Here is a 26,538-nt window from a genome sequence, read left to right as displayed (position 1 = left end):
AGGCAGGTAAATTTTCCTCGAGGAATTTTAGTAATCGAGGTACTCGAATCATTCGAGGAATCGTTTCAGCCCTAATTGGGCTATTGTATTACAATTTTGTGTTGTAAAGAACTTTAAACTGTGTTGTTCCTGAAACGTGCTGTACAGATAAACTTAAAAACTAGGTCATCTGCAGAACCCTGACCTCAAACCTTTGATTCAGGTGTGTTGGACCAACTCATCTAAAAGAAGATGCATAAATATAGAAATATGCTGATTCAGAGTGTTTATGTTCTCCCAGTGCCTGTGTGAGTCCTCTCCAGGTACTCTGGTCCAAAATCAATCACACTCAATAGTTCTCTATTGAATCAGATTTTTTTTTTTGGCTTTATCATCAGTGCGATATAAAAAGTTTGCTTTGTACTCCAGAATTGTTGACTTCACTGAGATCATAAATGTCTACCTGGTTTATTTATTATTGCAGCAGCTCTGAGCCCTATTATAATATTCCTTTCTAAGGCCTGAAGTCTTTTTTTGGATTTAAAATGTTTTTCGTTTTTATAGAAGTTGGCATTGACTCGTCAGTCTGCCTTCTGCTCCTCACTTTATGAAAGAAAAACACGTACTCTATTTGAAGTCATCGGCATAGGTTCTACTGAATTTATAAGCATTAACTTTAAAAAGACAGTGCGGTTTGGGAGTTGAGCCTTCCCAGAGACTGACCTGTGGAAAAGTGAAACATCGCTTCGTCACCACGACTGCAAGGGAAGAACAGAGGGGAGGAAGAAAGAAGCACGCTCCTCTGTTCTTTCCCATTACATCTCATAGCCATAGAATATGAAACAGCAGATGCAGCCATGTGTTAGGAAATAATGATGAGGAGACCTCGGTGGTACAGAGGACGGCATATAATTACTCAGCCCTTGCAGCAAATTTTTGACCCCAGAGGATTTTGGAATCACACTGGCATGCCTGCTCATGCAGACATGGCAGCTCTGGGGCAGCTATAACTTGTAATATGATGTAGGCACACTGTCTTAATGATTGTCGAGTTTGCTGGGAATGGGAGGGGGGTTGGAGGAGCCGTGTAGGAAAGAGGCATCGTCTCTTCCGGACGTTGCAGAGCACCTTACTCTGATATTTAAGCCAATGAGGCAGAAATGTCTTCCTGACTTCCTGCGTCGCCTCTCAATGACTCTACAGATCCAAGCAGAGCGATTATGATCAGAGGGGGAGAAGTAACAGTGTCTTATCCTGCAGAATCATTTATGTTGATGGTGTAATCTGCAGGTGTGTTTTTAACAGTTCTAGTTTGGTTTTATCCTCCATCTTTTATTTGCGATTTTGTGTCCAATACCTGATTTTTATAAAGCTCAGACATTCCCATTCCAGTTCTCTTTAAGAACATCTAATTAATGACAAATACTTTAACTGTCTCATCCGTACAATAACAGTAGTTATAAAAAGGGGCCGTTTTTCACCATTACTGAAAATCTGAACATACAGTTAAAATTTCTCCAGGTTATTGAACGGTGTGTACAAATGAAACCTTTTGTCATGGACACTTAATTGTTCTCTTTCAGATGATTCTCATTTTTTAAGTGTCATTTCAAAATGAGTTCAAGCGGTGTCTAGCTTAATAGTTGAGAAGGGAAAACTCTAAAAACCGTGTTATAATTAATAAATCATTCATTTATTGTGACTATAAAACACCCTTAAGCAGCCTTTCTGCCATGAATAGTTTTAAATTTTTTATTGGGACCATGACTGCGTCACCCAGTGTGTGTGTGTGAATGAGCAGTGGTTACACAGCTCTGCTGTTAAACGTTTCTCTAATATTTCAAAACAACAAAAAAATATAGCCATTTCACATTGGAGCAGGGGGATATTATGCATTACCAAGGCACATAGTTCCATTTTATAGCAGTCTAGTAACAATGTTGCCTTAGTTTTTATGAAAATGCTGTAAAAATCAAAAGAACTTGAAAGGAATTTGACTTTGCATCGTAGCTGTATCGGACACTTTTAAATTGGCCTCCGTCTCTTTAAGATCTTCCTACCCTTTCCCATGCTCCCATATCAGCGCAATTTAAGGATTCCTCAGGTATGCATGAATGTGCAAATCGACACTCCAGGTAAGTTTTTGATGAGGAAATAACATTATATCATGTAAAGCTCAAAAGTCAATTTTTCATATCGCTCCCTTTAAATTCTCCCATCAATCAAGTTTATTTGTGTAGCACATTTCAGCAGCAAGGCAGTTCAAAATGCTTTATGTAAAATGCTTTACGTAAAAAAAATAAAATAAAAAATACAAATGTACAAAGTCACAAAAGACGCCATGCAGCCAACAATTTAGAAAACCAGCAGCAGACATTACATTTTGATGAGTGCCATCATCAAAACCATCAATACACATAAAATATGTTGCTCTGTGTTTCATTTATTATGGTTAAAAAGCAACTCTATTTCGGTTTTTAGCCCTAATTTAAAGGAACAGTGTTTCAGCTGTTTTACATTTTTCTGGAAGTTTGTTCAAGATTTTTATCAAAACCCTGTCAGCATTTTGGACCACACAAGTTCAGAATCCCATTTCTCTCTGCACATGTTGCAACTCTTCCTGCCAAAGACTCCTGTGATGAGCATGGTTAAGGTTTTTGTCATGTTAAGTTGGGGGAAATGCATTTTCCTGACTCATTTTTCTTTTTGTTTGTTTATCTATATTTACAATCCTCCCAATTCCCCTACCATTGTCTGAGCTTTAGGTTGTCGGCAACTAAAAATATAAACATGGTTGTGCTGTGCAGCTCGCTACATAAATTATCGGCATTCACAGCGTGCATGCATGGAACCTGAAATATTACATCCTTTGGAGTTGCTATTTTTTTAAACATTGATATTGCAATAATTGCGGCTTGATCTATTGAACAGCTCACCTTCACATTGGTAAAATTTCAAGCTGTGCACATGTTGTATTGACCAAAAATGAACCTGATGGTAGGTAGACCTGCTAGTGGGTTTTCATCTAAACGCCAAATGACAAGAAATTAGCTGTTTTGAAAATGCTGTCAGCCCAGATTTCAGCCTCTGATCATTAGATCAGTAATTACTGTTGCTGTTTCAAATGTTTGCATTTCAGATATCAGCCATTGATTTGTTCCCTGTTATGACTGCAGCACTCTTATCTGTGCCAGTAATTACTCCCTGTCTCTGGGATACACCACTTCCTGCTGTTCCTGCCTGGCTCTCTCCCAGTGCTTTCCCTATTTCTGCTCTGTGGTAACAGTAGATTTTGATAAAAGAGAAGCTCTGCATCCCAGTGGACTCCTTTTTTTTTTTTTTCTAAATGTGGAATTGGTGTTCCTCTCATCCATTCTCTTTGATTCAGATCCTACTGTTGGAAATTCAGTGACTTTGTGCTTTTGGGAGCATCTCATTTCTCATCTCCCTCCTTACCTATTAAATGGACTCGCAGCACAAATCTTTCCATGCCTCTGAATCCATCTTTTTATAGACAGCCTGGGCTCACTGGCTCTGCAACATTTTAGAAAGAATTGAGGAAAATACTTAACCTGCAGCGTTGGCATGGAAGGCGCCACATTCCAGACTCCTAAAACACTGGATTCTCCTAACCAGTTCTTGCCTTTTTCCCCCCCAGTTAAATCTGCAAGGAGACAAAAAACTGAAATCATTAATTACAGCCCAAAATTTGGGGACTACAGTCCCCCTCATTCCTTTCAAAACTTTACGGCAAAGCTTAGTACTTGCACCGTGTTGAAAGTGTAGGGAAATATCTATAATATTTGGACACATCAGTTATTGGCCATAACGGCAGCATTCATATCAGATATGAATATCAAACTAAATTTTCAAATCGGTGCATCCTTGATGATTACTACTACATTTCTTGTTTCTTGGATGAGAATAAATTCTTAAATTGCTAGTGTAAAAATAAACTTTGTGTCAAATTTCTCAGTTTATTTGTAATGTTTTTTCTGTCCAGTATGACGTAATGCTGCTGCTTTTCTTGGCCAGTTCACCGTTTTTTTTTTTTTTTTTTTTTTTTTTTTTTAAAGAGGACCTGATCTAATTGGATCTAATTAAATTTGTTTTTACCTGGTGAGATAAAGGTAAAGTAAAAAAAAATAAATAAAACAGACAGTTGGTTTGGATATATTTTAATTTTCTTTTCCATGAATGAAAATGGTTGTTTTGAAAGCCACATTTTGTATTCAGTGAAGTTCTTTTTGCTACTTTAAAAAGTTCCAGTATGACAAAGAAACAACAGAACTTCACAAGAACTCTCCAGAGAACTCGCAGCGTAGTTGGAAATAACTGATGATTTTACTATGAATGGAGCCTGAGCTTTGTTGTAAATAATGGTTTGATGGGAAAGCTGGGACCAGAGAGCCTTTTAAAGGTGGAGTCTCTCAACATGCAGCCTTTTCTAAGGCTGTTGTTGAGCTCCGACTGTAGGTGGCAATTCCTCCGGCAGAGCCTGGAATACAGACTGGGCTCGTAGATCCTCAGACAGACGGGAGGTGCAACTCTCTGCAGTCTCCTTTAGGTCTGCGTGCGACATCCGGGCTGTGAAACCATTCCTCTTGGAGGATAATTATACACATCTAAAGATTTGCATGGAGACATTTCTTGGCTATAAGCGTTGAGCTGCTCAGTGACATTTAAATATCAGGCGTCGCAATTACTCTCTTGGAAATGTGACAGGATCTGGTCATTTCTCCACACATTTTTAATTAATGTATTGGTAAAATATGAGTGCTCCTTGTAATTGTTCCCAACCGCCGCGTGAGACAAAGTAGCTTCATCTGAGGCTTAAAATTAGGTTACATATCAGATTATTGTGCTGTAAGTTGTATTACATTGCTTAAGATATGAAAAACCATCAAAAAGACATTTATGCAGAGCACGTTGTACTTTATAATGGAATTGCTTCATATATATGATATCATTATCTGAAATTGCGTTTTTTGTAAATGTATAAGTACATTATTTTTTTTGTAATAATCGAGGAGACATTTTTGGCACAATTCATACTTTAAGCTGCAAAATGTTCACACTTACTTTGTAGATGAAAAAACAATTTCTTATTAAAAATAAAGTAATTTTGAATCATGGAGCAATTGAAAAATGGTGAATAGTGTTATCAATGGAAAAAGACTGTCAGCCATAATCTGATTGGATATCCCTAAATATTTATTTATATAAAAAAAAGAAAACAATGCTGTTTTCTTGCAAAAACATCTGAATTGTATCTTTTCACAAGCGAACCATTTTCTCCCTGGCCTTTTTCTCGGAGGGGATTTGATTTACGTGAGAACGTCTTGCTTGCGCTGCGCTTCTGGTCGTCTGAGGTGAGAGCAGCGCTGCTGGGAAATCACAGGGAAGCAAGTCGCTGACAGATTGAGCTTTATGTTTTCAGACAGTCCGAATATTTAACGGTGATGGGACCAAGACGAAAGTTTTTGGGTGACGTCTCACCCCGCACCTCCTTCCACTCGGATCAGATTCTCTCCGCAACAGTTACCGTTTAAAGTTCAGATGTGTCGCGTTTCCTCCGAGTCCTGATCGATACCCGCCGAACCCCAGTTGGTTAATCGTATGCTTCGCTCCTTAATGGTGCCGTTGGACAGAAGGCCCGGTTTCCTGGCGGTTCTGTCCCTGATGAATTCCCCGCACGTCGGCCCGCAATCCTGTAGGAGCTGATGGTCTGGAAGCAGACGTCGCGGGAATGAACCCTCGTCTCCGTCCTCTTGTCACAGGCTATTTCAAGGTGCATTTATTGCTGAGCCTTTGCTCCCACCGTGTCCCTAGAAATAACTCTTTCCGTTCCGCCCTTCACTCTGAACTGCTCCTTTATGCTGAATAAAACCCCTTTTTTTTATAAGTTCAGTCATCGATATGCGATGACAACTTTTTTTTTTCTCCTTCTTTTAGGAGGAATTTACATATTTCAGGCTGCCATCTGTAACGATAATCTATTATATCTTAAACTAATTTACATGGATGACGGATGGAGGAAAAAAAAGGGAACATAAAAGGCTTTTGTGTCTTTCTGCTGGAGATTTAATGCCAGTCTAACAATGAGATGTTGAATTTTAATACCCAATAAATAAAACCTCCTTCTCGACTCACACTAAAACTTACCTGCACTGTTTTTTATTTCCTACTTGGGGTTTATTCATATTTTTTATTTTTTAAATCACAGTTGGTGGAAATTGGTTGCCACAAGCTAGTTTTCACTCTAAGCAGCAAATTAAAGTTCTTCTGATCTTTTAGGTATTTTTTTTTCCCCCCTACAAAAGATGAAGACGTCAGAGCTGTCAACATCGAACTCAGTTGACCAGACGGCTTCTTCCTCGTTGCGACAACACAACAGAGAGCCAAGTGGGTCAGGACGTTGATTTATTAACATCCCAAATGTTGTTGTAGCTGCCGAGATCAAAATGTAAAGTGCAGTGAAGTGTGAAATGATGCGGTGCAGCAAACCTACCTTTTGTAATTTCTAACGGCTTCCGCAACCCCCTGAACTCTTGCAGGTACCTGCAGATTAAACTTCACTATTTTGTCCTGTGAAGTGAAGTTGCTCTGCAATGCAGTGTGCGCAGAACTAAGCCTTGTGGTATCTGTTCTACAACTAATATATCTTAAAAATATTAAAATTATTCAGCTTCATGCTGAGATTTGACTCTGGCTTTACTAGGTTGCCTGCAGATGACCAAATGTTTGAATCATTCTGTTAAAAGTTGCCTGAATGATTTAATTCCAAGTAAAATACAAGTTTTACTTTTCTTGATGATGCATGATGCCAAAAAAATTGTGCACTATATTTAGATTTTCTTAGAATATTTTGCTCCATATATTTTTTGCAGTATAGCCAGCACAGTGGTGCTTAATTGTATAAAAATGGGTTAAATTATTTATAGTTTTTAAAGGGAGAGAAGTTTGACTTGTAATAAATTGTAAGTCTCCCTTTTTTTTAAAAAAAAAAAAAAAAAAAAACGTTACGTTTGCCAACATTTTCCCTGAAGGAAAGAATCCAAGTATCCATTCCTTTGGTAAATGTCACAGTTTCATCTTTTCCTTTTAACTGAAATCAAAAGATCCCGCAATACCTCAGACAGGGGCCAGTCTGAGATTCTAATGTTTGATAACCTGGGGGGGAAAAAAGGCCAGTTTCAAAAACTTAAACAAATGTGTGTGAGATATTATAGTTATTTTAAATGGTTCATCAGCTACAGACTAAAAAAAAAAAAAATCCCCTCAAATGTTGCAGCACAACATGTGCTAATTAGCATGTGTGTGTCATCACCGTATCACTTCAAAGGCCTTAAAAGTCGGTGACAGACACTCCCAAGCTGCTTGTACATGGGTGCAACCAAGAGCCTGCATGCATGGGTAAAATAATAATTAGGCTGTCGATAGCAGTTTGTTTACTGAAACAGATCCAGTCTCAAATCATAAGTATCACACATGTCTGTCACTGGAATATGAACAGACGACAGGATATTGATCTACAGCAAACCTACCACCTAGACTAAGAAATGCCTCAGAATGGTCTATTTTGGAAGTGCATAATCCCCTTCCTGCCAACCTCATTTTTCATACGCACCAAAGTGATGAATGTGAGAATGTATATGCCGACTGTCAGAACGCAGAGCTACTGGAAGAAATAAACAATGCTCATTGAAAGCTGCTCTTTTTTTATGGGCTGTTCTACTTGCAGTTAGAGCGTAGAGACAGTAGAAGGTATTATGCTAATAGGAATGTGACTTAAATAAAATGAGGCTTTCAGAGATGATGCTTTTCTTTTGAGCATGCATTGTTGGCTCTCTGCATGCTGAGCTGATGTTAGATCTCAACATGCAACAAAAACCCAACCATCTGCTTGTATTACTAAGGCCAGCTGGTTCATTTACCAAACCAAAGCTTGGAAACCATTGTGTTTATCCCAATGATAATTACTCCAGAATGACTGTTTATTTATTCTAGTGTTTTTTTTTCCTGTTTTTTTTTTTTGTTTCCTTCATTAATGAGTTTGCGTTTTTCTAGTTTTGCCCCTTATTGTGCAGACGTTTCTATGCATTCCTGGAAAGCAGGAAGTTTGATTTTATCATATTTGAAGTGTGGAAACAGGAAGGTAGTTAGTAAAGTTTGCATTTTGAGACTTTATCCATCTTACAAAAAAGTTGAAAATATCAGATTCTGGAGAATTATGTATGCAAATATGAATTTCATAATTCATATTTAATGACTTTTTTGTTTTCATAATGGACATAGTTTCTAGGCGTCTCAGTATTTAAATTTTTTTTGCAATTTGTAGTAATCAAAGTTTACGTCTGTGCAGTATTTTTGTGTGGTCGTTCATACTACTAGTAAAAATGTGACTGCAATGAGGCTTTTGCCTGAACGATTTACGATGCACAAGCGCAGAAGAACGTAGACGTCACACAGCAGCACAATGTCTGGGCAAATAACGATGGATGCCACCGTGTCAATTTAAGTCAAATGAAATGCAACATGATGATTCAGAGTGACGGCACTTTCAGGACTCGTATGGCGTTAGTACCACATATGGAAGTGACACAATTTAGATTTTTTGGCGGGATTTGGAAATGTGCAAAAAAAATGGGATCTGATTTGGGTGGCTTTTCCTGTGAACATGGAAGAAGCTGTCATGATTGATCTCCTTGTTTGACTCAGTTTGATTGCTAGATTTTCTTATATAAAATTGCCTTTTCTTAGCTGAACAGTTTTAATTGAAATATAGAAAACTTCATCGACATAATCAAAGCTAGACAAATAAAACATGGAGAAGCTGTGATCCCAAAACGGTGAATTTTGTACCGATTGGTTCGAAACTCTAACACTTGATTAAATTGTCTCGATAAATGTGCCTTATCCCCTGTAAATCCTCATGAAAATTTGCTGTGCACTGTCAAGCAAAAGGAGATTGCTCAAGGATTGTTGGCTTCTTCCTTCAGAGGTACAGAAAATCGAGCCTGATTTGAAGTTGAGAGGAGATCAAAATGGCGGATGAGCTGGGCTTGTGGTGTAATTTACCCTGGAAAGCCAGACAGCTCTCCAAATGAGATATTTTCCAACATAGAAATCCCAAAATTGAGCGGCAGGGTTGTTTTTTAAATGGAAGTTTCTCCAGACACCCAAATAAATGCCTCGACTCACAGAAAAATGTTTTTTATGTGATGCAGTCTAGTTTATGGAGTTCAGATTGTTGTCTGGGAAAATTAGGAAAACCCCATTAAATATTGTTGAATATTGGGTTGATGGGATTGGCTGGTTAAAAGAAAACATTCTCTCTATGAACATCTTGGGCTCTGGGATCTAATATCAGGTATAATTATCAAGATTGGTGACTAGAGAGATGAAGATTTAGCCAAATGTCCGATATCTGATGATGGATAAACTGGCTGGCTGTTCTGACTTGTCCTGTTGCTCCTAAAGAACGGTCATATAAAACATAAAAATGTTTTGTCTGAGTAGACACTCTAAAACAGAGCTCTGGTATTATATAAGACTAAATGATCCTGGAGTTGATATTTTAAACCATCTCTTCCACTTTACCGTAATAGTTTGCACAACTAGCAACATTGAAAGAGAAATTTAGGTTTGAACACAACAAAGATGGTAGATCTTCACTTTAATTTGGAAAATGTAACCTAGATTCAGATCACAGTTAGCCTGTTTGACTGCCAATAAGCATTAAGACATGTCACAGGGTGGTCTGTTGGCTGAGCAGCAAATAGGAGACCAATTGGTCTGCTGCTGTTTCTTTAACTTCAGAGGCATTATTATTCAGGCATTATCTTAACTTTCAATTATCAGTCTAATTTTTAGCTTAGATATTTAGCCTAAAACCCATTTCTAAGTTATGAATAAATAATGGTGGATTTTACAAAACTCATCCTCAGCCCCATTTGGAATTAAACCCATAAAACAGTTCAATGACTCAGCTGCACGTCACCGTAAATGTGAATGCGCCTTCAGTCGGCTCCAAAACCTTAATAAACTGTACTTGTTGGGGAGATATGTTTACCTGTTAAATTGCTTTTCTTTTAGCAACGCTGCTTTAATTGATGTCGTTTCTTCTCTCTTTCTTTTTTCTTTTTTCTCTTAAAGCTGTGTAGGCGAATCTGTTACTTGAATGGAGTCTCAGCCAGTTGGTAGGTGGTCCTTTTAATGTGTCCCTGGCTAGTTTGCATTCAGATCGCTAAACTAAAGCAGACAGAAAAGTCCCAGGTCACCTCTGAAGGTGATCTGAAGGAAACGTCCCCGATGCGTTTTCACGGTGTTCATGTATTTAACGCTGTCCTGACACGGCTGAATTACTCGGAACATACTCTCTGTTCCAGGTAAGACCCCAGGGAGACTGTCTTAACACGTTTGTGTGTTTGCACTTTTGATACTGATGCAAAAGTTTAATGTGTGCACATTTTTTTACAGCATGATAATAATGAAGTGGTAAAGCACCACAACACAAATATTCTTTTGATGATATATTGTTTTGGATCCCTGATGTTCATATCTTTTTCTGTTCTATTGGATCTAAAAGTGGAAAATGAGTAAAAGTAACAATCACAAAGATGATTTTTAGATTCTGATGGTTTATAAGCATCAGCTGCAGGTTATTGCTGTCGAGATAAATCAATATTTTTAAACATCTCCGCCAATTATAATTGGTAAAATACTATTTAGTTTATTTAGCACTGTCCAGACATGACTAGATCACTTGGGATGCATGTTAGTGCAAAGTGCAAATGGGGTCAGAGTTCAGAGTGTAAAGCATAGAAACTTTAGTACTCTATTCAGCCTTCCTGTTGTTGAGTGTTTGCTCTCTCTTTCACCGTTTTGAACTCTGACGAGACGTAAAAATACACTCCTTTTAAAAAGCTTCCTAAATCTCTGTGCTTCGTCTGACTTCCCTTGTAACCACCTCCCTGATACCGAAAGTCGCTTAATTTGCATTTTTTCTCTATCAGCATCCACACTGAACAGTTGCTGGCTAGATTGAGCTGAGCTAAGGTGGGGATTACACTGATGGAATAAAGATTGGTCCAAACATTACATCCTGCCCTCGGCAGGATTTATTGTACACACGTGACTGTTGCAATCCTACCAGGAAAAAAAAAAAAAAAAGACCAATATGGATTCCCATAATGCTCCGCTCCAGTTGGTGTCTCGGCTCGGGTTTTGGTTTCTCCGTCTTTTATCGTTGAGGTCATCTGCAGATCATTCACTTAAGTTGCATGTGTGGCTGATGATAAAGGGGAAGAGAACTGCGACGCACTTGCGCAGCTGATATTGAATAAAAGCATACTGTAGCTTGTAAGTAGCGATGAAGCTCGTTTAGTCACGCTGATAATGATGACCTCATCTTACCAGGAAGCTGTTAATCAGTGAATCAGCCCTCGGAGGTGTCTGAAAGGGAGGCGAAGCTAAGCTGCTCCATATTTCTGCTCTTTGATTTTATGTACGGAGTTTATATAAGCTTCATTTTTCTCCTTTCAAACATCCACCCAGGAGTGTTGTTGTATTAGTGTTGCTCATCTTCGCTGGCGCTAAGAGGCTGCTAGTCATCAAAGGCTTTGTGGCCTGAAACCACATAGGCAGCTACGCATTAAATTGCTAATGTGCCCAGCAGAGCCACGTTATCCGTCCCATCGACGTGACAGGGGCATGGATGAACCGATCTGTTCAGCTGTCCATGAGATCAATGGAAAATGGGTTTTGCGGATTCTGCTTGGCACTGAGCAGAGTCGTGCCTTTAGAGACTTTGCTTTGAATTGGCTTTGTTTATGCCTCGCTGATTTGACAACCGCTGAACAATGAGGCTGAAGAACCTGACCAGTTCCATCTACTTCCAGAGCGTCTCTGTGGAAGCGCTCGCACACCTGGCTGACCCCATTTCATGCTATCTTGCGTTCTAGGGTTATATTTATTTGTTTTTGCCAGCTGCATGTTTCCCCTACATATGGGGAAACATGCCCCATACGTAGGGGTTTCTCATAATTTTGAGGTCATTAGATCATCTGCATGGACATCCGGCAAGTTGATGGAGAAATTTAAGTTTTGTTCTTCCATAAGAGTGAGCTACTATGTCTGCATTTTCTTTTGAGTAGCTCCAGTTGCAGGTAGGGTGGGCTATTCTGTCAGTGTCGGAGCCTCAGGTTGTTGAGGAATATGATTGCCAGCAAAAGCCCAAAGGAAAAGCACTATTCACAGATTTTACTAGCCTTTCACAATACTACTTCTACTTTTGTTGGATTTTTGATTACTTTAAATAGTGTTTTGTTTTGTTTCCTTTACTCAAATTAAGTGTTGCCTGTGGCTGCTTTCTGTTTTATTGCGAGGTAAAGTTGTAGAAGTTCATAACAAAATAAGAACGTCATCATGTTACGAGCTGCTTTTCTGATCCATCCATCTGTAGCTGTTTAACTGTGAAGATGGACGCAGTTAAACAGAGCCATGCTGGAAAGAAAAACTGGGAGTTTTAGAGAAGAGAACAGGGCTTCCTGTGAATTTGTTCTGCTGACTAGCTGCTAAAATATCCTAGCTAGCTTGCCATTTTGTGTTTATCATGAACAAGTGCAAATTTGTATCTACTATTACATGACTTTGTCTTAAATTTCATTCATAATGGTCTTAGTAAATATCTTAAGTCTTACATTTGAGTTTATGAAACTTGCAGAAACTCTGTATTAGCTACGGCGTACATGAAGCATCGACGTTGGTGGATAGCATGTGCTAACGAGTGTGTGTCGTCGTTGCATCAAAGGCAATAAGTCGGTACTGTTTGAGTGGGCAGGAGTCTGTCTGGAAAGTGCTGACTCAGAAAGCAACAGGGAGGTTGAATAAATGTGAGCTCATCAGATGGAGTGCGGTGACATTTGCGGTGGTAAAGTGGCAAAATCCGGAGAACTTTGACAGGTGACCGTATATTCGGTGTGAGCGTTTCTTCAGCTTGACTGAGGATAATGATATAAAATAAGCTTCTTTTGCAGAGATCAGCAGCACCTTGATCTCCTCAGCGCAGCATTACCTCATGGGATGATTAAATAAGACTAGATGAAATGTGAATCAAAGAATTTCTCTGGTGTAGAAGAGCTTTTTCTTCACAGACAAGGTTACACTCACTCTGTTGTACACCTCCCAGGTAATTGGCCTTTAGCTGACTCCTCTCTGTCTTGCACCTGGAGTATTTTCCACCATCCGTTTTAGCCTGTGCTCAAACCACAATGCATCCCAAATTAATTAGCTGTGTGGCGGAGGAGCTGCCGCTGAGTTCCTCCGTTTTCTTCGGTGGCAGTTTTCAGAAGACTGTCGGCTCTTTCTCTCAGCTGCTTGACAGCGTTCCAACCCCCTCCCGACTTACCTCAACTACGGTTTGACTTGGGTCATGTTTTAAGTGAGAACGCTGACATTTATTCCCACGGCCTGATTGATTTATTGAATTAGGAGGGAAAACCGAAACCTGTTTAATGTCGTCACATCCCGAGTAAAACCGTCTGATCTTCTAACCAAAGCCTGACCTCGGAGCTTTTGGCGTCACTACAAAGGCTCAGCTTGTGAATGGAGGAACTTACTGATCTCACTTCGAACAAATCAAAGCAGCTTAATATTCTTAGATCCTTCTTAAAATCTGAATAAAATAATCTGTTTTGTGTTGCTTCATGTTTTGCTTTCATCTCCGCCTAAGACGATTTGATCCCAACAAGAGCGTGTCAACTACATTCTGCATTACAATAACCCGTTTCTGTTTCTTCTGCTTTTGTTGTGTTGCTTCAGGTTCAACTACAGATCAACCCACCATCTCACCACCAATGGCTTCTACGAGTTCCTCAACTGGTTTGACGAAAGGGCCTGGTACCCCCTGGGCAGGATTGTTGGCGGAACAGTGAGTGTCTGTTTGAAACGAATCAATCGCGCTGTGAAGCTCCGCTTTTCTTCTTCTGTTTATTGCATCCAGCGCTGCATTTAACGATGCCCATAAAGTTGTTTTGACCTGAATTTGTCTGGCTGGGGAAAGTGGGCTCCAGTGCTCTTGTTTTATGTGAGCAGATGAGGCAGGAATGAGATTTCAGAGTAAGGTGTCTACATTTTCTTTTTCCTTCTGGAAAAAGAAAAGTGGACCAGAGTTTTGCTTCTCCATATAACAATATCATGAAGTTTTCTCTGCCCTAAAAAAAAAAAAAAGTTACTGCAATATTTCTGTCATTGTCGATTTGTTTTTATAACCAGGGTTCCTATGGAGTCCAGAAAAGTAGAACAGTTGTTTAAATTATTTTCCAGGCATGGATTAAGTATGGAAGAAAAAAAATATTAGTGGAGAGAAATATGTGTATTTCCATACTTTATTGGCTCACCCACCTGTTTTAAATGTAGGGTGCTTCCTTCATGTTCATCTTTTTGTGTACCAGTTTCTCTTTTCTCTCGTTTTTTTTCCTTCCTTGTTTTCTTTCTACTTTCTCCCTTGTCATCTTTCCTTGCATTCCTTTTTCTTCCTTGCAAAACTGTGAAAAATGCATTCACAGAGAGATATTAACATCTGTATCAAAAGATGTTAATGACCTTGATTCTTACTCTAACTGAATCAGATGAAGCTTAGAAATAGCTTTCGGTGAGTCAAATGGCTACTTCCAGTGTAAAAAGTAAGATCATTTGTATCAAATCTTCATATTGTTTAAAGATTTAAATGTAGTTGGAAAAGTGAGGAAAAATCTTTGTCCCCTTAAAAAAAAAAAAAAAAAAAAGAAAAGTTTGAAGTTTGATTCCAAGAAGTCAGATCTTGTTCTTGGCAACATTTTGTAGGGTTTTAAATATCTTTGAAAGTGTTTCTTTGTGACATTTTTCATGAAGGCTTTTAAAAAGTAGCAAAGCTAAAACAATAATTTTGTCTCGGATGATGTCGTGTCATAATTCCTTAGACAACATGCTTAAGTTTTTGCCCCAAAACTATTCTAGACAGGGTGGGGGATTTGCATTTTCTCTTTTTGTTTTCTTTTATTTATTTTTTTATTTTAGATGGATGTACAGCTCTGTTTCACATGGTTAGAATAGGAGTCTGGCACCAGCAAATGCTATTAGTTGCAGACATGACATCCGGTAAATGGCTCAGCTAAAGTATGTTGCTTTTCCTTGCAATATTTTCTGATTTCTTAAGAGCAAGGCTTTTAGATGCGGTTAAGTTGTTGTACAGTTTTATTAGCCTGCTGCTGCTTCATTTGTCCTTGTGAAATTTCCTAAACTGTTTTTATTGATGTGCTTCAAACTCTATTGAGATATTTTGTTTTTATCTAAGTGCTCTTTGGGGAGCTTTTTGTTGGTGCAGAAACTCCATTTTAACAAGACCAAATGGTGTTTTTTTATGTTCTGGAGTTGTTTTCTTTTTATGAAAGCAATGGGGGAGGGGGGAGGGGGGGGGGGGGGCAAAGTTTTTTTTTTTTTTTTTTTTTGACAGTCTGCTTGTGAAAATGCCGTCAGACATCCAGGTATCGGACTTGAGCGAAAAAACAAAACAGCAGCAGAGTTCTTTGAAAGGCTTGAAGTGGTATTGCTGAAAACCAGATAAGTCTGTTTTCTTGGAAATCTAAATAATTCAGAGGTGGGTCAGACACTTTTCACAGAGCTGAACAGCACATTCATTCATTCATTCAGGCATTGTTTAGGATACATTTCTATAAGCCAGCTAGTATACGCACTCTTCTATCATATGTAATCAAATCTGAATAGACAGACATGCATTTAAAACCATATATTTATTCACACTCTTTAAACCTTTTTTCCTCGGTTTATGCTGCATCAGTCTGAGCCTTTTGCATTTAGGTAAGTTAGGAATAAAATAATTTCTATGCCAGTAAAATAAGAGAACATCTTTTAGAGATTTCTTTGTTGCATTTTTCATGTTTAGATGTTGGCATACACCACCAGCACTGCTGCTTCAAGCAATTTGGGGTCATCCAGATGATATCATGTCAAGTAAATATTTAATTATTTTATTTGTAATGTTTGAGTTTATTTGAAAGAATACACGTGTATCTGGTTTATCATAGATCATACTTCCCAAATGCCTGAAGGTGCCACAATTTGAAACATTTATACCAGTGGTTCTTATCCTTTTTTGAGGTACCAAACGCCCCAGTTTCATATGCGCATTCACCGAAGCCCCACCCCCCTCGACACAGAAAATAATTAGCGGTATTCTGATTTATTAATGTAATTATATTAGTTGTATTACCTCCCCCACGCCACTAGAGGCAGTACCAACCCCGAAAAGATGTGACTAAGGAGCAGATTTAGACTATATAATTTGGTAAAAACGGTGAGCTTTACTGAAGTAATTAAAGACACAAGTTCAAATCCATGCTGTGAGTGGAACTCCTTCCCGCATCACTGATTGGCTAAGCAATGTAACGTGATCCTCTGGAGCAAGTGATGGCAAAATGGGGCGTCATCACGACTTTACACAAGAGTGTCTTTACCTCTCTGGCAGAGGCTCCGCCGAACCCCTGAGACCGACTCACCGAACCCCCGGGGTTCGATCGAACCCAGGTTAAGAACCACTGATTTATACCATTTAGAGGCTGAAGCTAAACTTGTCGCTTGAGTTCTTGGTAAAATATATTTAAAAACAGTTTTTTTTTTTTTTTATTATCCTAAATGCAAAATACACATATTTGCTGTACAGTTTTGGCTTAATTACTGCTCTGGCTGTGTTGTATTTGCCAGTTAAATGACACAGTATAACTTGTTATAACAATTGACAAACAAAATGTCAAACTTCTGAATTTGAGGAGTGATACAAAACATTATCTGGGTTGTGCTTTGGAGGAAGGATAATTCATCATTGCAATAACTGGCTACATGGTAGCTTCGTTTTATCCAAAAGTCCAGTGCAGCGTTTGTTAAAGTGAAATTTTCCACTGAGCACAGCAGCCTGACATCCCCCTCTCATCTTTTCACTCGTGTTTGTGACCAACACCGCGCTGCTTTGGACTAAGCAACCCTCCGCAGGAGAGAGGCTTTTAGGTCACAATAGGTAATGTGATTAATCTGCATTATATTATATTAACGAAGTCACGATCCAGTTGTGATGAAATAACTCTGCGGATTCCCCTCGGTTGCCACGGCGTCCCTGCTTCACATCAACAGCCACTGTGTTGAAGTCCTTTTATGAATTCAGCATGTTGTTTCTTGCTTTCAGTCTTCTTCGCAATTTGCTCTCCTGACATCAACTCGACAACCAGCGAGCTACGAGGCTCATCTGTGTTAAATACCTCAGGTCTATCCATCTCCCTCCATCTATTACAACGCCACCTGCTACCTTTCTTTCCCACCGCGTTTCATGGACGCAGCGAGGTTACGCTCTTGAGCTCTAATTGGACTCCTTAATGATGCAGCAGGAGTTTATAATCTAAAGTCCTCAGTGCAAGATAAATGTGAAAACGTTTCCCAACGTCTTGGCAGCACCGAGTCCATCTCAAACGATGAGATGGAGCCTTGCAATCGGACTTTCTAGCATCGTTTCCTCACATTAAGATGGTGAGGCATGCTAATGGTGTTCATCACCGAGCTGGCGTTACTTTTCAACAATCAGATATAGTCGGGATGTATACTGACATTTTCCCCATAGTGTGTGAGAAACTCTCAAAGAGCTGGAATCCAAAGGTCCTCATTTGTTGTGAGAGGTTATAATCAGCTATTGGTAATTGCATTTGCAAAGCAATCTAATAATAGATTTATTGGTTCTGTTACAGTTCATGGCTACTTGGTTTAGGTCTTTGTTCCCACAGGGCTCAAGCTGAAACTCGTGATTAGACAGGTAATTAGAATTAGAACATGTTTAGTCCCAATTTAATTTTCATGATATTTGCAGACCGTCTTTGTCGCACAGCGAGCTATTTTCTTTTGCAGAAATTAAACAACTAGTGCCTTGTTTCCATGCTGCACAGTTTTATTCATACGTCTAATTTCTTCTTGGAAAGAATTGCTGAATAATTTACACATTAATCATGTGGAGCAGATTAGTTTGTGCTGGACTGATCTCTGCACAAATTTAGTTGAGCATTAAAAGTATTTTCCTTTTTCTCTAGGACATTTAAAATTAGCATGCAAGGTAGAGGACATTCAGACGTGGGGTTTAGAATGTAGAAGAGAGCTCTTGCTCTTATCCATTTATCATTCATTAATATTAGGGATGTTCTTGCTTTGGAAAATGGCCTTCAGCAGTTAAACTGACGTTTTGGCTGAACATAAAAATGTACTGTTAGTTTAAACAAGGACGTGCTTTTGTTTTTGTAATGTCCCGATACTGCTCTGAAACAATACTCTGACTTAATATTGCATTAAAGGTAATGAAGTCAATCAATGCTAAGTTTAATCTAAAAACAATTTAGCTTTATAATGCAGTAAAATAAAAATATAATCAGTGTGCTGTCATGGCAGCTTAAGCGTTAGTGTTTTAGTAAGTAAACCAAGCCTAACTTTATTTAAAAAACAAAAGACTAAAAACAATCTTTTAAAATGAGCTAAAATAAATGTTTTGTATTTTCATAAGATGTTATAAATTAGACAACATGGATGTATGTTTTGTTGTACCAAATTAAAAGAAAACTCACATTGGCTGCTTAGGGGCATCAGGTACATAACTCAAGCAACAAAATAAGTTCAAACAAAGGCTATGCGTCAACCGATAAACATATTACATATTTACATAATGGAGAAAGCCTTGTCTAAATGACAAACACTTTCTACCACAACAAGATGACATTTCCACACTAAGAAGCTAAATGAAGTGATGCCTGATGGTTTTCAGCCTTTTCTGTCTCCCTAACAGTGTCTAACTCTGTGATTTTACATTCCATCGCTTTACAGCAAATTAATTTGCCTTGCTATGTTTGGTGAATGATCATGGTTTTGTCGTTTTTGTAAACACCAATGTATTCTATTGGCTCTGATGGTTTGATGGACGTTTCAATCATCTACATTTTCCAGAGAAACTGCCTTGTCGTTCACAATGTCTGGGCTGCCTTGTCGTTCACAATGTCTGGGCTCTGTGGATTGAAGCATTCATTTTGACAGTTTTTCCCCCCCTCATGCTTCTTTTACTTTTATATTGGTGCAAAAACAATTATATGATGGAATGACTATCTGTGATAAGATATAGTGGGGAAAGAAGAAGCCAAGAAAAAAAATTCTTCAAATTGTGCTAAAATGACTCATTTGGAAGGTTTCCCTGAACTGATATCAACTAAAAACTTCTGTGCTTCACTTTTTCCTTTTTTATTTTTTTTTATTTTTCATGTCAGCAAATGTCAGATCCTGTACTTCAGTTGGCTAGAGGTCTTGGATTGCATCCGCATACGTTCAAAGGGATATTCACATCACAAAGAGCATTTTTTTAAGGTGGATTTTTCTTTCTTTGGTGTGCTGTATTGATTTTTAGACCTCTGGACTGTGCTCTGGATCTGACTTTTGTTTTCATACAAGAGTAATTCAAATAAACCATGTAGTAAAAGTCATGACGAACATGTCGTATACAAGCAGAAACCTCGAGTTAAAGAGGTTAGCAAACGTCAAGTGGCGTGTTACCACTAATTGCTTGTGCACAATGATGGAACAAGTCACTGGACCTAAACCTTGGAGGATTTTAGCAGAAGCAGTGAAATAGAACAGGTTTGAAAAGAATCATTGTGCGCTGTATTGACCAGACTCCCACAGCTTTGGTTTGGATGTGTAGTTTGTGATGAGCTGCAAATCATGATGGTATGCAGGTCTTGGCTTGCTGCAGAACAACTTTAGAGACCATGTGGCTTTTTTTATGAAGCTAAAATATGATTGTTTCAACACGATTTCTGCTTGGTCTCCAAATGTTTCTTGACCCTTAAAACAATGGGCAGTGCATCTTTTCTAGTACAGCTAGAAAAGATGTATGTACTCAACAGTTTACGTACAAGGTGTGTTGTTTTACAAACCTATCAAAAGTACTTTAACTGATTGTAAAAGTGAGTTGTATCTTGTGAGGATGTGTGGCGCATTGAGGCTCGGCTTTATGTAGTTTCTTTGAAAAAGGATTAATGTGAACCAGGGCCGTTCAGTGTCGCTCACTGCGAAAATGAGCATTTTTCATTTGATCTCTATTGAGCTGCTTTTCTATAGCCATTAACAAGCTCATGCTTGTGTATTTATTTATGCGTAAGACTAAAACCAATCTGTAATTTTGTGTTTGCGTACTTGCCTTGGGAAAATAAAGTCTAAAAGCATGTGAATATTAATAGGTCTTCGAGAACTCCCAGTTGACTTGGCAGGAGTGCAGTGCCAGATGGCGAATGGCGTTTTGCCATATAGAGTACAGACATTTTGATGCCAGGCAGGAGGGTCATTCTTATGGTCATGCTAAATGCAAATATCTCCCTGTAACATGCTAATCTATGCAAAGTTTTACAGCTTCCAGGAGATGGAAAGATGTAGCAAAACCATAATAAAAATGGAACTGAAGAATCATTGAGTCAAAAGTTAGACTGAGTTCAAGTTGTATGTAATCTGAAATATTCTACATATAAACCAAATAAGCTCAAAACAAACGATCATTTAATTTCCCAGATCTGAAGGTTGACTTTTGTAGTCCAGTGAAATGAGAAACAAAAGACAGACGGTGTTTGGCCTAAAAATGGTTCAGACCACTAACAGTGACTTTACACTGGAGCACTCTTATGGCAGCTCACTTATTTAGTGTGTAGGTTAATTGAGAAAATGCAGCTCTGTTTGCATGACTGAGCCAAATCGTTTTTTGAACATAAGCATGTTTCAGAGACATGGTATTTACCTCACCTCCCACACTGCTTTCAAAGTCATAAAATGATTGTGTGAGAGCTCTCATTTGCATTAAGCCTGTGCTTTTAAAACACGGAGGAGAGCAGATGAGAGTTGGGTTTTTCCTCAGTTCTAACCATAATGTAGTGAAGAGCATTTGCCTTGAAAACGTCAGTTAAAAAGTTTTTCCAAATGCTGTTTTTCTCCTACAGTTTTAGTTTCCAATTGCTTATATCACCTCTCCTATTCGCCAGCAGTGAACTGAGAAATTGGCTAGTAGCCGGTTTGGACAGTTTTTTTTTTTTTTTACCTGCTGGGCCATTCAGTCACTCCTTGTTTTTGACTATTGCTGCCATATTGGTGTAACGGCACTCTTTAGTGTGCACTCTTGTCATTGAGGAAAGTACACTAAAGGGCAGCTCACAGTGGCAGAAAATGTGGGTTTATTTTGTAATGAACAGCCTACACCAGTACGGTCTGGTGGCCTGCCAATGCTTCAAGGTAAGATGTCCAGTTATTGGCACCTTGCTTTTTATCATGAACCTCTAGTTTAATACCTTTAAGAAATGCAGTGGAGACCTCATAACGAGGTAACCTTTAGAAATACACATTTTGCTTAAGATTGGCAGCAATAGTGAGTCATTTATCATTAATGATAAAACTATATTTTTGTTTGTGATAGAATGGGAGTCGCACCGAAAGAAAAAATCAGAACTCAAGTGTCTGAAGGCATCAGGGAGAACCCTTCAGTGACTAGAGCACTTACCGAAGTGCTCTGGCAGGCGCAGCTTGTCATTAACACGCTGGCCGGAGGAGTCCAGGACCAGTCCAGACTCCAAAATACTGGCAACAATGTCCAGTAATCTGTTCTGTTTCTGCAGAAACACAATGCATCTCACAGGTGCTAATTGATGTGTATCTGTTACCTTGATGTTACACGTCAATGCATAAATTCGGAGGAATCATAAAAGCTTTTTAAAAAGCTGTCATCTATGACACATCAAGATATGTCTGGAAGGGAGAAGACTTTCAGCAGATAACAGGAAGGCTTAACAAAGTACAGCAAACTTTCTCTTTTATGTCACTTTGTGTCGATCTTGTTTAGAAAGGTTTTCAGAATGTTGAGGTCAGTAATCTTAATTTTTAAGAGAATTAAAACGGAGACTAGAGTTTTAGTTTTAATGTTTTCAAACTTGATGATCCAGTAATCTCAGTTATGGAACTGACCAAAATTGGGGACCAAAATTGCCGTATTTGTGACTTTTTCAGCTGGTGCGGTTTGCTTTCACACTGCTCTGTGAATCGAATCAAACCCTTTGAGCATGTGTGTGCACCAAAAACCTCTGAAGAAGACATTGAGATCAACTTCCTTATTCATAAACTGTAAACAAGAATGGAGTGGCCAAAGGCAAAACAGAAGTCCTACAACTGCTCACTAACTGGCGATTAATCAGAGTTTGATTAAGCATTTACTCCTCCCAAAACAAACTGGACTTTCTAAGTGAACGAACTTGGGTTTGATTAAACTGGATTAAACGGGGCTGATGTGAATTCACCCCAAGATGTCGAAGACAATTGTAGATGTCAAATATATCATGCTGTCGTTTTTAAATGGTGAAACCTGTTTTAGCGTGACTGCTCACACATGAGCACGTTTGTATTTCTGCCCATAATAAGACTTTGTATTGTCTTCGATTCATTTCAATAGCTGCTTTTATACCTAACCTGAACACTTGACCTTGCCCTAACTAACAGATATATTCCTAATCCTGACCTTAACAAAAACATAATTCACACCATACCTCTAAACATAACCCCTAACCTTAAACAAGCGGCGTTCATAGCATTAGAACCGGGCTTTGGTCCTCATAAGGGCCATCGGTCTTCAGAAGGTTAGTAAATATGCCAGAGAAGGTCCCAAATAGAAAAGCTAAGCAAGTACACAGACACAGAGTGTGAGGATGCCTCTTTTCACTACATAAATACTTAATGACTGCTATCAACAGGAAGGCTAGAAAAAAAAAACATTTTGTAGTTAAGAAAATTTAGGAAAATAATGAATTGGCTGTTCTCATCATTAGGTTGAAACTTTAGATCAGAAATGAGCCACAGATTTCTGATCTGTGCATCTTTAATATCCACGTCGTCTTTATTATTTTGTAGCTTTTCACACGTCCTCAAAAATGTTCTTTTCTCCATCCCTTCTCCTTTACCTTGCCCTGTGTTTCAATTCAAAGGTAGATGGTGCATCTCAACAACCCTCATTAATCGTGTATGACATTAATCCTCCAAGCACTCGGAAGTCTCGCACCAGTTGGAGGACGTATGACTTGATACCGGTTAACGTGACAGTGAAGTGTGTCTCAGCTAAGACCAGTCCAGTTGGCCTTGTCTTTTTATTCCCTTTTCTCCCCGGCCCACCCTCTTCTCCCCAGAGGATGGCTGTCAGTTGCTCTTTCTTTCTGAGCTGCAAATAAGAAAGGAAAGCCTCTTTAATGTGCCAGCCTGTAACAACAGCGGGCTGTCAAGCCGATAACCCACTCTTTGTCTCCACAAGGACAATTGAAATACATAATTTGTGAGGGCTTTTGTTAGGTTTTCAACATTTCATAATGAGAACTCTGTACTTTTAGCATATATTCATTTTGAAAACCAAAACATTTAAGCCAAACTAGATCTTTTTATATTTTTATTTTTATTTTGTAAGCCCTATTTTAAACAGTAGCACTTTTCCTTCATCTAGGTCACAATACAGAGTTCAAACTAGCTAATAATTATAAGATTAATGCAGGGAATGATGGGAATTTGTTCCAATAGACATAATCAAATCCTCTGAGTCAAGAGAGAGAGAGTCGGCTCTCGTTGAAATAGATTGGCTGGCGAAGCTTGGATCTTGTAGGCTAATTAGAAACATAGAGACACGAGTGTATTAGGAGAAGTAGAGTATAGACTGAGGCTACACTGAATACACATTAGAGATCACTTACTTTTATGCATAACCTTTTTTGCATCTGACATCTCTAGTACACTACAACAGGCTCTAATTGGATCGTCTCTCATGGTTGGAGGAGACGGGGGCACGAGGCCTCACCTACACGGGCCACAATTCGATTTCAGCAGGAGGAGCTAATAATCATACATTCTGCTGAAGAAATGCTGCCTTTTTTTTTTTTTTTTTCATTCAGCGCTTTTTAAACTAGTTTGTCAAGATTATCCTTCTGCTGCAAGGTTGATCTGGACTAAAGCGAATCCATAAATATGATGGAAGATTCATTTTAAGCTGAAATATTTACTGTAATTGTTCCCCTCACCTCTAAAAACGCCCCAGATAGTTTGGTTTATACTGAATTTTATTTGCATTTATGAGCTGCAGCTTTTCAAAAGAGCTGTTATTATACACAAATCATGCATTAATGAAGAAAGTTAACACAAAGCCCGTTTGCAGCTGTCAACTTGGTCTTTTTAAATCAGCTGAGCTAATGGGCCTACAGGGAAAGTGGAGGATTTAAAAGACTGTAACACCCAGCTGTGCCCGTTCTCAGCTCACCCACCAAGCTTCAAATTTACCAGTGACTAAAAGCTAATCTTAAATGTTATGTTTAATTAGTTACTGACTGTTTTTGAACAAATACAGAGCAGAAGTATTTTATTTTCTGTCTGAATCAGTGAGACTTTGTGAGAAATTAACACATTAGATCTGCTGTTCTGCCACACTGAGTCTTAAGAGAATTAGAAACTAACAAATAGAAGATTTTCCACTACACTGAATTTGTGAAGACGGGACGTGGGACTGTGTATTTGAACCTTTTAAAAGGTCTCTTTGCTAAAAAAATTATAATAATGGTTGCGCACTACAGACATATTGTAAGAGCATTAAAGTTATTAGAAACAATGGCCTTTTTTCAACACATTGGAAGCTCCTTACAGTTGTAAACAAACTGGGTTTCTTTTTTGTATTTTATAAGTCATTATAAAAGCAATCTGCAGGTGTGAACTTATGTTCAACTTGGAGTTTGAGTTTTAAGGCCAGAGCTGCTGCCTTTGGAAGAAACAAAATTGCAGAACTTGCAAAAAGCTACCAAACTGCTCATTTGCTGGGGTTTTTTTACTCTCTTTTTTTTTTCTTCCTCCTCGTAAAAGGAGTATAGTCATCGACTGCTTGGGCAACCTCAATTAAAAATGCCACAATTTCACTGCAGCACAGTATTTACATAAAAACGTGATTTGTACGATATAATCCTTATTGCTTTAAAACCGATAAGCAAAAATAATTCATTATCCTAGAATAGATTTTATCCATCTTTCCCTCTCATTAAATAATTTTTAAATTTTGATTTATTTGTTTAGCAATAAAGTTTATAGTATATCATAATATATCATGTATTAAACAGTAAGGTTGCCAAATCTTCAGATTTTTTTTTTTTTTTACCTGCATCTCCACAATCAGTTTAGCCACAGTGTTGAGCAGGAAACACAATCTGTGTTTCTACTGGTCACTTTGTGTCACAGTGAAAACAGTTTTAAAAATTTACATGTTTTCTGCCGCAACCATTATAAAATTGTGTCGTAAAGTTGACGTCTTTTCCATTATAACTAAACTGGATTATTTCTATTTCTAAATCTGCCACTTACATTTAGGATTTGAACTTCAACCGGAGAACAAAATTGATCCGATTTGTCTCACCACATCCAATCCGTATGTGCAATATGGAGGTGTGTGCACTTCTGTTCAACTGGAAGCCCAAATTGAATGTCATGTGCAAAGAGCCTGATTGTTGTACTTGTTTTATTCCCTGCACCACACATCAGCGACCGCTCGTTCTAACAGGCTGTGATATGTTGATCTGTTGCAACTTTTTAAGATAGGAAAGTCTATGCATGGGTTTGACAGTTGCTTTATAATTTCTATGGTAAACTGTAAAATATAATACACCAAGCTTATGTTGTGTGAAATTGTCTTGTGAATCCTCTCACAGCCTCTTCAACTCACCTGCCATGTTTTTTTTGTTTTTTTTTGGTCGCTCTAATCTGTGTGTGTGTGTCTCTGCCCTCAGGTCTACCCAGGGCTCATGGTGACCGCCGGCCTTATCCACTACATCCTCAACCTGCTTCACGTCACGGTGCACATCCGGGATGTGTGTGTGTTCCTGGCGCCCGTGTTCAGCGGCCTGACGGCCATCTCCACCTACCTGCTGACGCGGGAGCTGTGGAACCAGGGCGCAGGGCTGCTGGCAGCCTGCTTCATCGCCATCGTCCCGGGCTACATCTCCCGCTCTGTGGCGGGCTCCTTCGACAACGAAGGCATCGCCATCTTTGCGCTGCAGTTCACCTACTACCTTTGGGTATGTAGACTGAAAGCTTAATCTAAATAGAGAAAAAGTGACATTTTTCTATACGTGTTCAAGTAATAGTTTTGTCATGTTTTCTGCCGTTGCTCATCTCCGTCTCCTTTTTTTCTAAGAGACGAGGTTTATGTAGCCAGGAAAGTAGGGCCCTACTTTCAAATCTTGCTTGCTTCACATCTTGAATTATTTATCCGTAGCCTTGAAAAGAAAGCTGGTGATCTTTGCAGGCCATGTGGTTCACAGAATCCAAACTGCACTAGAAAAACTTTCACACACCTTCACAATAAGATGACCTTTTAGAGTACAATCAAGCCTGGTTATGGTGGAATTCGGCCGCTGTTTCCAATTAACTTCCTTTTTTGTTTTT

General features: G+C 38.7%; 1 protein-coding gene across 1 annotated transcript in view; it reads left to right on the top strand.

Moving 5' to 3' along the window:
• Positions 1–26,472, top strand: part of LOC106939419 (dolichyl-diphosphooligosaccharide--protein glycosyltransferase subunit STT3B-like) — a 68,332-nt gene extending 41,860 nt beyond the window's left edge. The window contains exons 2-3 of the mRNA XM_015021804.1: positions 13,804–13,912; positions 25,881–26,472. Coding sequence (XP_014877290.1) covers positions 13,804–13,912; positions 25,881–26,189 — 418 coding nt within the window. The 3' untranslated portion in view covers positions 26,190–26,472. The remainder of the gene's footprint in view (positions 1–13,803; positions 13,913–25,880) is intronic.
• Positions 26,473–26,538: the final 66 nt, after the last annotated feature.

This window comes from Poecilia latipinna, unplaced genomic scaffold, assembly GCF_001443285.1.
Source record: "Poecilia latipinna isolate Pla-1442-1.1 unplaced genomic scaffold, P_latipinna-1.0 Scaffold2867, whole genome shotgun sequence".
NCBI lineage: Eukaryota > Metazoa > Chordata > Actinopteri > Cyprinodontiformes > Poeciliidae > Poecilia > Poecilia latipinna.
This window is presented reverse-complemented; position numbering and strand designations above follow the sequence as displayed.